Genomic DNA, 13,037 nt, shown 5'->3' on the forward strand with positions numbered 1-13,037 from the left:
ATTTTTTACACCTAACTTGGTTGCTAACACATTGGGGGCTAAAAAGCCCCCAATGTGATAGCTAGAAAAAAATGACAGGTCCTTTTAATGGAGACACCAGGGGTCCCCAAGACCCCTAATGTCACCTAGGGACCCCCAAAGAAGCTGATGAAGCAGAGATTTGTTTCAGCAGCTTCTTCTCTGGCTCCCAGCCAGAGAAATGACAGCTAAAGGCAGAAGTGATGTAATACACATTGCTTCCGAATTTAGAGAGAGAGAGGGGGGAGAGATCAGCGGTGTGAAATGCGGATCTCTCCTCCTTCTCTCTTCGAGCAGCCGATGTGCCAGTCCTGTCAGTCCTGGGCACCGCAGGGGCAGCGGCTGCGGAGGTGGAGGGGCGCCGCACAATTTAGGGTAATACAAGCGATCAGCCGGCTGTAAAGCCGGCCGAGCACTTGTATGAGACAAAGGGCCGGATTTACTCTCCCTGCTGCCCCAAGGCCAGGTTCCGCAATGCACTTGGACAATGGACCTGGCATTCAATGCCCTCTTTAGCACATAGTGCAGCCCAAGTGGTTAACGGTAGGGTGCTTTATAAATTCAGGGCCATAGTCCTTTGGGAGCCCTAACCCTAAAGACTACCCTTTGGGGGCATAACCTAACAGTGGGGAAAGACTGGACCATATGTCCTGATGGCGAACACTGCACATACTGGTGGGGACTAAAAGATAAGCTGTGATGCCCCGAGGTGATATTCCTTAAGCCCACCAACTGGAGTGCCACTGATGTATGCTGTGGATGCGGAACTGCAAAACTGCACTTCAATAGTTTTTAAATTAAAAAATTAGTGCAATTTTCTTTCTATTGCAGCTTAGGGACTGTCTGCTGCCCCTCAGCAACTCCTCCTGTTCCTACTGTGCATGTGAATGCTGTCCTCTTCGGACTCTGTCACCGGTTGAGCCTTTGGAAGCAATGTTGTCACTCTGCATGAAAACACCACTGTTACTGTTGCCACTGTACACAGAGACCAGGAAGCATATTGCTGCTACCTGCGTCTGCTGAGTCACTGGGTCATTCACTGCTGCTGCTTCTTTCAGTTTTTAGGTTATGGACCTCCTCTCACCATGAGTACTGGAGTAGATTCCTGAAGGGCCTTTTGGTCCAGGGACTTGGTCAGTGGAGGAATTATGTCTCCTGATAAACATCCTGGAGCTTAGAGTGATTTAGTTGTCTCTTTAGTGCTGTACTCTGGATTGCAGAGTCATCTGATCACAATCTAGTCAGACAAACGCAATGACCTATATCAGCCATCAAAGAGGCGCCAAATGTCACGTGATGCTGAGAAAAGCAATCCTGATTCTGGCTTGTACAGAACCTCACATTCAAGGCAGGGAAGATCGGCAGGCGGATTACTTCATTCATCAGCATCTGGGTCCTGGAGAGTGGTCTTTTCATATCAAGGTAATATGGGCCCTTTAAAACCGATGGGGGACTCTGGATGTGGATCTCTTGGTGTCCATTTTTAACAACAAGCTGGACAGGTTTGTCACAAAGTCCAGGGATCCTTTAGGCTTAATGGTGAGTTCCCTGATGACTCCCTGGGATCAGTTAAGACTGATTTACTCCTCTCTCTGAAGCTCTTACCTCATCTCCTTCTCTGGATCAAGATGGAGGGCATTCTGGTGATACTCATTCATGTGAATGAACGTGAATACAAATTATCTTTGAAGCGGAAGGCGTTCTGACAACATATCTTTCCTATGCGTTATTGTGGTGTCACCCACCAGTTGTTCCAGCACCTGAACTAAGGGGTATACCAGTTTGGTCTGTGATGGATATATATCTATAATAAGTGATAACAGCAGATACACCCACAACAGTAGAGCGTAGTATGTTGCTAAGCAAACTTTAGAAGTCTGATGTCTCGATGTGCAAGCTGTGATTGTTAGCCTGGCTTCAACCTCTTTCTGCAGTGTGAGAAGTAAGATGGCAACACCAAACAGGGGAAGCTGGGTTACAAGGGACCAAATGGTTACACACCCATGAGTTCTTTATAGGCTGAATAGTTAATTATTATGTTCACATCAACAACAGAAAGGTTGCTTTTAGTGTCAAGACATTAAAAAATGGCATATTGGGAGAATGATGCCTTCAGCCTGCTGCTGGTATTTCCTCAACCAGTGATCACTCAATTTGACTATTGTAATACTATAGCTTTATGTCAGCTCACAAGGTAAGGCAGCAGTTAAAGATAGAGCCGTGTATGCACAGCCAGGAATAAAAAACTGCTATGCAGGCATCAGTCTGTGTCAAATATTGTCTAGTATCTTAGACCAATAAGCAGATGCTTGCTGATGCCTGAACATAGATGGTACTAACAGTTTAGGGAGATAGAAAAGTGAAATATTTGTCAGGAGAAGTACAACAATATCTTTAGGAGTAATAAATAATTGACTTAGCATGCATTCACATACCATTCGCAAATGCTGTACTCTAAAGGTTAGGTCCATTTATGAAGAGAAACAGACATCGGGCACCTTTCCTGGTGCAATAAAGCCTTTTTATCTATTAAAACATATACAAGTGATAAATTGTACTCACAAAGAGAGCAACGATAAAGCATCAAAGGACAATAGTCCTAAATGGCTTACTTGATAAGATTAAGTTAGGAGGACAATGCAGAGAATCCGTTGATCGGCAAACACACACACATAAGCTGAACGCGTTTTCGGGGCACACCCCTTTCTTCAGAGCTCTGAAGGGGGTGTGCCCCGAAAACGCTTACAGCTTATGTGTGTGTGTTTGCCCATCAACGGCAGCCATTTAGGACTATTGTCCTTTGATGCTTTATCTTTGCTCACGGTGTATAGAATTTATCACTTGTATATGTTTTAACAGATTAAAAGGATATATTGCACCAGAAAAGGCGCCTGGTGTTTGTTTCCCTTATGTCTCATGCAGTGCACGTTATTCCTTGTCTGGAACTGGGCAGCCTTTTGGGATCGTTTAAAGCATCGTCCTTTGACCGTAAGGAGGGTCCTTTTTAGGCGCTGGTCTACGTGTGTGTTTTGGAACTTTCGCTAGGTCCATTTATAGTATGAACAACATAATGTTAATTTTACCCTATACCATAATTATAGCAAAGGAAAAACAAAACATTTAAGTTTAAATGCAACCATAAAATACACAACTACTTGATACAACTACTCAATTATTGCTTGTCTATAAAAGAAAAACAGCAAGTAATATGTATAAACTGTGTAGCCTTGGGCTGGTTCAGTTATAAAGAATAACTAAGGGCTCATTCAAACCATGTGTCTTGATCTTTGATGATCAGCAGTTTTTTTATGTGCCCTGTTCACATCATGCAGGTTTGTTGTATAAAATGCAGCATGTTTGCATTTTTATGCAACTCACAACAATGCATTACAATCAATGGCAACACACCACAATGCACTGGTCTACATAGAGTTGAATGGAGTGTTTGTTAACGTTCAATAAACTTAAAAGAAGGTAAACATTCCTATGCGTTGCACAGCACAATGCATCCCCGCAGTTGTGAATAAGCTCTAATAATTAACTGTAAATTGTTTTAATTTTCTATCATGGGAGGATCATAACCCAGCATTCTGTAAAAATCTCACCCTTCAGGCGTTCAGGTGCTGCATGTGGTCCATTGGCAATTTTTGTGAGTCCCTCAGGACCCCTGCAGTCAGAACTCTGTGTTTACCTATTACCCTGTAATGTGACCTCTAGCAGTCTATTGTAATGTGTCCCCAGTCTCTAATCTCAACTTGAAACCAGTGGCAAATATGTATGCAGAGCACATTTGGGTTTGGGGACTTAGGATGCATGGTAGTAGAGCTTACAATAATAGTAGGTACAGTATATGTAAGCATTTGTGATACCTCCTACTTGTAATATATACAAAAAGAAAGCATTATTTTTAGAAGATAGGTTTACTTTAAATTATGCTAGTATGCTGTTAGTCCCAAAAGTCATACATCAGAGAAGGAAAGTATCACATGACAGCTACATTGCCATAACAGCTACAATATGCAGTTTCTGCATTTGTTATTCTTTGAAACACTTATTTTATTTAGGCATGATACGTTTCACATTCCAGAACAGCAGTACTAGAATTGTTACAATTGTGCATGGGACAAATGTCAGAAAAAATCTAGTATGTTGGAAACTTTGATCCAATTGTCCATTTTCTCTACATATTCATAAAGGGGAGATAAGCTAGTGCAGCCACTAATCAATCAATGGATAAGGGTTTTTTGCATTGCCTTACCGAGTGCAACGTCCAAAGCATCTATAGTTTGTTGCCCATTACTAGGACTCCAGTTATAGAAGAGATCCTCCCTTTCAATTCAGGCACTACCTTTAGTAGTAATTAAAGAAGAACTCCGGTTACATTTTTAATTAAACCTTGCAGTGAGGCTCATTTTTTTCTAGGTGCTTTAAAAAAAAAGTTATACTCACTAGACCATCCAACCTAGCTCCCTGCTTCTGTGATCATTGAAGTGCGTCTCCTCTGCTGCACAGATGGACTTCTCCTCGTCATCCTCATGCCTATATACAGTCTATGCAAGTGTATAGAGCGGGATAATACCAGGATCCATAGAACGCTGCAGCAGAGGGGGAGAGACCCCCAATACACTGGTCAAAGAACAACAATCAGTGATGTTTAGTGTTACGATGAATATGTTAGTAATTCAATGGATATGGTGACTCACGTGTGCTTTGGATTATACCTGTTAAACAGACTGTGTCCTGACGAGTTGCAGGCCCGCGGTGGGAACCAAGCGAGATTCAGGACTGTGTTATTTTCTGCTGTACCACAGCTTGAGCGGTACGCCGCACACTGCCTATGTATGCACATTTTGACTTGTTTATGAATAAAGAGAATTAAAAAAAAAAAAAAGAACAACCTGGCTCGGATGGTCTGGTGAGTATAACTTTTTTTGCACCTAGAGACAAACGAGCACTTAACCCTTGGTTACAGGAGATGTATTCTGAGACTGAGATGTTACTCCCCCAAAATGGTAACCTGTAACACAGCTTTGTCATAAATATATGTGAGATCCTGGTAACTAGTCCCAGAATAGTAAAATTACCATTTTAGGTTTTTAGGTTTGAAACACCACTATTAGAAACACTTATTTGCTTTGCTTGAAAAAGCTAAACACATCTAAACTAAGATGCCTGTAGTTTTTTAAATCGGTATATAGGTAGTAGTTGTAATATATATAGATATATACACTGAGTGGCCAGATTATTATGACCAGCCCATCAGTACTTCATTGGGCCACGAGATGACTTCGTTGGGCCACCTCGTGACTCCACAACATGTTGCAAGATGATGTGAGGAATCTGGCACTGCACTGTTGCCCTTCCGTTGTATTGTACCAGTCTTGCCACTCTCCGTCCTGCCCTAACATTGACTAGTCGCTAACGGCCACAATTCGCACGTTCAGACCCAGATTTTCGGCTGACAGTCCAGTCTTTAAACACTTTAACAATGAGCCCCTCTTGAACATTTAACGAATTCTGCTGTTTTGCTGATACTCGCACCATGGCTCGCGCCAACAATCATCCCACATGCAAAGGCTGTTAAAACGCGTTGTTTACCCATATTTTCAGAAAAAAATCACTTCTACTGTTGTGGTAAACAACCTGCTTCCCTATTTATAATGGTCTGGTCCTCTAGCAACTTCAGCGCGAAATTATAGCTAATTATAGCTAATTTGCCTTCAAACATCAGGTGGTCATAATAAACTGGCCACTCAGTGTATATAGATCTATATATCTATATATATCTCACTACATACATACATACATAACATACACACACACATGCAGACTATATATACACAGGTTTTTTTGTAATAAATAGAAAAATAGGCTGAACAAAAGGAAAATGAAGTAGGAAGTCATAAAATCATAAGATAAAAAATATTGCAAAATAAATAGAACTGGAACCCTACCTGCGGTAATGAGCTGGCAGGCTTGGTGAGAATTCCTCCCACATATACGACATTTGGAAGTGTAGGTCTTGGAAATTCCAGAGCAATATCAGTACAAAGCATCCACAGACAGCTTCCCTGGACCAATTCATACATGGATTTTGAAGGCAAAACATTATATTTTCTCATTATCTTTTCATATTTTGGTAAGACTAGGAAATTTACTCCAAACCGAGAGACAAGGTAAACAACCGAATTCCTAATTCTATCTAGTAGGTCCATACGGTCTGTAAGAAGAGAGTTGAACTCTGGAACATAAGATAAAGGTGCTGGGGCACCAACTTCAGCTGGGTACCATAGTCCAGTAGAAAAAACTGCATACTTCACCTCCAGAATATTGGCTATAACAAATCCACACATCTCATTGGGATCTACAAGTACCAAGTCATACTTTTCCTTCTTCAGGTGTTCCATCAGTAACGTGTTACCCACCATCATATCACAGTTCTTGGAATAGTGGTCAAGAATATCAAACAGTTCTAATGCTGTAAACCTCCCAGAGAAAATATTCTTCATTTTGGACTGTAAAAAATCATCTGATGTGGTGCTGTTAAAAATCCCTGGGTATCGCTGAATTTGGTATTGACTTGATTTTGGAAAGACTCTTCCCTCAGAAGCAAGAAAATCAGTTTGATGGCCCTTATCTTTTAGAGCAATGGCTATAGTTTTAAATATATACAGATGGCTTTCAAACATAATTGGCGGGACAACAAGAATTTTGGCAGACATTGATAATCCAAGAGTGACCCACAACAGGATGACAGACATATAGGACCTCATAGCTGCAGTTTAAAAAAAAGAAAAGAAAATGTTAGAATTACAAATTTTTGCAACTACGTTTTACCATTAATTTAAAAGTCATGCAACAAATAACGGTTTATAAAGTGAAAAAGCACAGATCAATAAAATAATTAATTTTGTACTATACAACACTTTTAGGCTTTTTATGCAGCAGTGGAAATCACAACAAGATGCCATAGAAACCAACTAGAATGCATACTGTAAAACAATAAACTAAAAATCAGGTAGTTTGAAAATTCCTATATAAAAAGCTATTTAAGTATGAATTATCATAAAATACAATTTATACATTTAAAATGTTTTACTGTAGATCAGTAAATAACTCAACAATTAGTTGAACAATAACTGTTTGTTTTCTAAACTATTAAAGACAATTAAGAACTCGACAATGGTTCTCGGACAACAGTACTTTCTGAAATCACACTTCTAAGAAGCAAACAAGTGTAAACAAAAATGAAACCTCCTCTCACCCGCTCTTTTCTATTCAGAAATTTTTTAACCTACATTTTAACACAGAAATATATTCACCTACATCCATGTCACTCATCAGTGCCGTTTCCAGGTGTGGAGGGATGAGCAATCTAGTGCTGCATATTTGCCTACACTGGCTGGTCCTTGCTGATCAACCTTTGTTGAGGTTATCAATGCAGACTCCTCTTTTGGATCCAGGACCCAGCCACTGGACACCCAATAAGAAGTGTCCACATCACACAAGCAGTGAAATGGACAACCAAAGAAGGACCCCGCCTCCTGTAGACTCGGGATAGGCATGCCACCTGACCATGGATTTAGGTGAGTAAAGGAGGCATTTAGGTAGGAGTTTTATATTTTGTATGGCAGTGATTAGTTAGAGAGAGGTGGGGGGAGGAGGTGTGTCTGTGAGGGCAGCCCAAAGAGTACCTTTAAACGGGGATTACAGCTAAAATAATTATACTTTGTATCAACCTTAGTTTTAAGGTTTTCTGGAAGATCTAGTCATGCATGATGATATAAAACAGATCAACTAAATTCTAAAGGACACTCAGGAGATATAAGCAAACATAAGGATAACACATATTTCAATCTTGATATCCATTTACATTAATTAAATCACTTTCTACTTAATATTGATATAGATATGGGTAATATACAGTATTTGTTTTTAACTAAGCTCTGCAAAGGACAAAGGGCTGTTAAAGCAAATTAATAAATGGTTATTTATCTTGAGGACCACACAATTTGTTCTGTAAAAGTCAAATGTATGTAAATGTCCATACATTAAAGCATGCACGCAATTTCTAAAGCTTTAATATCACAAAACTATCACAAAACTTTAACATTAGGACAAAATGGGAGTTGTGATCCTGTTGCTGGCAATCACCTTCTCTTAAGGGTTTGCCCCTTCTTGGCCTGAACCAGTGTTGTTCTGTCACTTTGCTTTTGAGCGATACTCTGCAGTGATCCAGCCAGCGAGGAAGCAATATCATAGGAGTACATGATTAGTCTCTTGTGATCCTGTTGCTGATGAGTTTCTACCAGTGAGAGGATTGCTAATGTGACATCACCATAAGTGGTTGTTTTTAAATTTCAAGAGTTCAGTTTGGCACAAAATATATACAAATGTTAAAGGGTTATTAAACCCTCACATTTTTTTGCATATGTCTACTGCTAGCAAGCAGTAGATATATGCAAAAACTTTTTTTTTTTTGTAAAAACACCTTTTATAACAGGTTCAAACTTACCTGTGTCTTTGCCGCACGCTCCCGTCAGAACATCTAAAGAGTCCCGGGCGGCCGCAAAGGATCTTGGGGTGGGCGCATGCGCAGTTCAGATGTTCAGCCGGGAGAAGACGAGAGACACAAGGTAAGTCTATGGAGCAGCGTGCACCCGCACAGGCTCCGTGGGACATTAGAGGAGAGCAGGACAGAGAAGTCAGCGCTGGATCGGAGACCCGCACCAGCAGTGGAAGGACAGCTGAAAAGGACAGTAGAGAAGAAGATGATTAAATAAAGAGGCATGATTTGAGGTAAGTCCTGCCACTAACATTGGGTGGGGGGAATAGCCTTTAATGTCACTTTAAGCATCTTAAAACATAGTTCCATTGATTAATGCTGATTAATATTTTGCTTGGTAAAAAGGAAGCAGTATTAAAGTGGACCTTTACCCCTTTGCTAATATGAAATCATCTTACATTCATTATCTAAACAAACATATTTTCATTTTACTTACAACTTATTGTTTTCTACTTCCTGATTCTTCCTGACTCTCTTTGGCAAAAATGATGTCATGTGCCCAAGCTTTGCATCCTGGGAAGGTTACATCAGAAGTGCATTGCTGGGAAATCTCGTCTTTAATCTCACGAGATCTCAGGGAAAGGCATTTTCCTTCCCTAAGATGATGTGCATGGTCACATGTCCTATTCACATGTGCCAGAGTTCCAGAAAGTTAAGGGAGATGGATACACCTGCCCTTAGTAAAATGGCCACTGTGAGAAGAACGGGGAGGAAAAGAAAAACAAGGTATGCAAAGAATACGAAGCCTGCAATTATCTAGAAGTATGTGTTTGTAGATTGTCATTACTAAACATTTCTAAAGGTGCTTTTGTTGTTATTTTGAAGATATGGGTAAAGGTCCGCTTTAACATTGAAAATCTGATACATATATAAATGCAGGAATTATTTTGTGTTCATTTGGGTAAACATTTAATATGTAGCAAATAGGATTCATGCAGACAATTATAAAATGGGTTACGTGAAACTAGTACATTCATGCCACTGGTGTCAAGTCCAAAGCTGACACTAGAATGTAATGTGGTATGTGGGATACATATTTGCTGGCTTTGTTTAAATTTCAGACCAGAACAAATTAACTGCCTCCACTCATTGTCTATTTGCTTAAACCACAGTTTGAGGGCTGACCCACTAAATATTTCTTGCAAAGTAGGAATTTTTGATACAGCCTATTTTGTAGTAGCTCAAAGAATAGAGCCTTTACTCATATCTGAAGTGGCAAGTTTTAGAATAGGCTGTCACTTAAATGATCATAACATTTATTTATAAATGCAAAGTTTTGCACTTTGGGATCAAAAATAAGCAAATGGGTTATACAATTATGAGTATGCCGCTAGGGAAGTCGGAAATGGAGAAAGATTTGGGGGTCATTGTAGTCCATAAACTGAACAATAGATTACAGTGCCAGGTTGCTGTAAGCAAAGCTAGTAGAATCCTGTCCTGCATCAAGAAGGGAATGTTTTGCAGGGATAAGTCTATAATTTTGCCACTTTACACATCACTGGTTCGGCCTCACCTGGAGTATGCGGTGCAGTTTTGGGCACCGGTACATAGAAAGGATGTCTTTGAGCTGGAGAGAGTCCAGCGGAGGGCAACCAAACTCATTAGGGGGATGAAGGACCATAGCTATGGGACACGGCTACTAAATTTAAATATGTTCACGCTGGAAGTAAGGAGATTAAGGGGGGATATGATTTTCATGTACAAGATGTTCTATAGTCATAGCAACATTGGCAACAAACTCTTTAAGATTAATTCCGTAACAAAGACTAGAGGCAACCACCTAAAACTGGTAGAAAAAAAATTCAAACAGCAGGGGCGAAGGGGGTTCTTCTCAGTTCGAGCGGTTAGGGTCTGGAACTGGTTGCCACAAGCAGTGATTTCAGCAAATAGTGTGGAATCATTAAAGAAGCTTTTGGACGATTGCCTGAGAGACCGTAATGTACAGGGGTACAGGTACTCTTAAGAATGACATGCCTCAAGGACCTATACACACACACACACACAATAGGTTGGACTTGATGGACATGTGTCGTTATTCAACCTCAAATACTATGCAACTATGTAATTAAATATCTTACAGAGAAACTGGTAAAAATGTTTAGCCATTTTATGGTCTTTATATCCTAAAGGTGGTTTGCAGCTCACGTCTTACTTAATGGTCATGTAACACAGGGACGTGCGGTCAGGGGAGGCAGGTGAGACAGAGCCTCACCTATAATTATGGAAGAAAAAGCTGTCAGCTTCGAGTCTGATCCCGACAGGTTTTTCTCCATTCAGACCGCCTCCTAACAGGTTACACAACAGGGAAAGCCTCCCGCGGTGTAACCTGTCATGGACGGAGCACTGCCTTTTAATTTCAGGCGGCGCTGCATCCGTTTTTGACAGCTAAGTTAGGTTACACAGCAGTAGGTTTGTTTAACCTAACATAGTTAGGCAAGAGCTGCGACAGCTTCTACTCTGTATTAGGGGCTTGAGGTCTGTAGATGGTTTGGTCCAATGGCAAAGCACCATTGGACCAAGCTGTCCAATAAAAACAAAAAAAAACCGAGGACATCGATCTCAATGCCTTACCAGTAACGAGCAAGTGAGGGACAGGGAGGCTCTTCCCTGTCTCCTCCTTTCTTTCGCCCCCTCCTGTAGCTTGGTGTTGGGAGGTTGTGCGGGGCAGAGGCGGGCTGGGGGCGGGGAGTGGAAAATGCCTCACCTAGAAAAGACTCCACTGAACGTCACTGATGTAAAATAACTTGTGCTAACATAAGAGATCCACATGCTCACAGCTATGCGGAAGCTATGAGGAAGCAGGCCAGGTATTAAATGCTCGTATCAGTGCTATGGGGGAAAATGTAAAAGATTTTTAAAAATGCAGGTTGAGGGATCAGTGATAATTTAATTGTGTGGTAAAGTAGCCACTGCTCCAAGCTTGCTACCATGATGGATGACAATCGCAATACAATTTAGTAAACTAAAAGGTGAGAATGTAGTCTATCACAGGAGCGAGCTTGGAGTAGTGGCTACTTTACAACACACCGGGACCATGGTGAACAAAAGTAGCCACCCTCCAGAAGGGAGGACAGTGTCAGCACCAATTCAGAGGTGATTGAGGATCTACAGCCAAGTGATACATAACTACTACATTTTTGTAAATTGTTAAGTTACTTGAAAACATTTTTAAGGTTTAACTCCTGAGCTTAGTGTCACTTTAAAATTAAATAGATGTTTAGTATTTACAACCAAGTAAGTAAAGTTTAGGGTAATGTCACTGGATCTTGTTCAAATGCATAATTGGAGCTGTATGCAACCAATGACATATGTATACCAGAAACCTCTACCCTATTCAGCAATAATACATTGCGATTCAGCAAAAATGAATTAAACCGAGTGCCGCCAGGACTCTCTTTACACTTGTAAAGCCAGCTGTCGACTTTAAAATGTAAGTGATTCTGGCGGTTCAGCTGCTGCCAGATCACTTCGGCAGGACGGTAAAGTCCCCGCTAGTGTTTCTCAGGCTCTGCTGACGCTCTTTGGCTGACGACAAGAAGCTGGGAAGAGAGCGGCAAACTTCCATTCACCGATCTCCTCCCTGCTCTATGGGACCAGGAGCAACGAGTGTTACATCAATTACGGTCCCATAGCTGTCATTGCTTGGCTGCTGATGCCGAGCATTAAGCTATTGAAGTGCAATCTTCACTTCAATAGCTTATTTAGAGTGGAAAGGTGACACTAGGGGTCCAAAAGTTCCCTAGTGTCACCTTAAAGAGTACATTTCACCATCAATATGCTATCACATAGGGGGCTTGTATGACCCATTATGTGATGGCAATTAAAGTTAAAAAAAATAAAGTTTTAAAAAAATAAATAAATAAATAAACATAAAAATATGTACGCCTATGTACGAAAACGACGACCGACATCATGTTGGGTATCGCCACGCACAATAGAGTAAGAGCAATAATTCTAGGGCCAATATTTTCACGCATCTCTGAACTAATGACCTGTAGGGGATTTTAAAGTGTCGTCTATGGACTTTTTGGTGTACTGAATTTTGTCCCCGTTTCACGACACACACAATTTTTAACCTGGGCATGTTGGGTATCTATTTACTCATCGTAATCTCATCTTTTATATTGTGTAACAACATTGTATTAATATTATGCAAAATTAAATTTACAACTGCCACTATTTTATTCTACAATGTCTTGGCTTTCAGAAAATATAGAATGTTTGGGGGTTTGAAGTAATTTTCAGGCCTAAAACTTGGATTATAACATGTAGATTCCTTTGTTGTTTAGATGTTACCATGACGCTTGTGACATTTCCTGCCCATTTCTTATAAGCATACTGCTTCCTCCATTTTGTGATTAGCTTGGTATAAAAGCACTGACTGCTCGAAAACTCACTCATCATTTCCAATAAAACCTTTAATTCAGACACGCATTACAATAATGTGTGTGTA

General features: G+C 40.5%; 1 protein-coding gene across 1 annotated transcript in view; it reads right to left on the minus strand.

Moving 5' to 3' along the window:
* UGT8 (UDP glycosyltransferase 8) overlaps positions 1 to 13,037 on the minus strand; it is a 79,329-nt gene that overhangs the window by 45,576 nt on the left and 20,716 nt on the right. The window contains exon 2 of the mRNA XM_018562929.1: positions 5,973 to 6,793. Coding sequence (XP_018418431.1) covers positions 5,973 to 6,791 — 819 coding nt within the window. The 5' untranslated portion in view covers positions 6,792 to 6,793. The remainder of the gene's footprint in view (positions 1 to 5,972; positions 6,794 to 13,037) is intronic.

This window comes from Nanorana parkeri, unplaced genomic scaffold (genome assembly GCF_000935625.1).
Source record: "Nanorana parkeri isolate BGI_ZX_2015 unplaced genomic scaffold, ASM93562v1 scaffold613, whole genome shotgun sequence".
NCBI classification, from domain to species: domain Eukaryota; kingdom Metazoa; phylum Chordata; class Amphibia; order Anura; family Dicroglossidae; genus Nanorana; species Nanorana parkeri.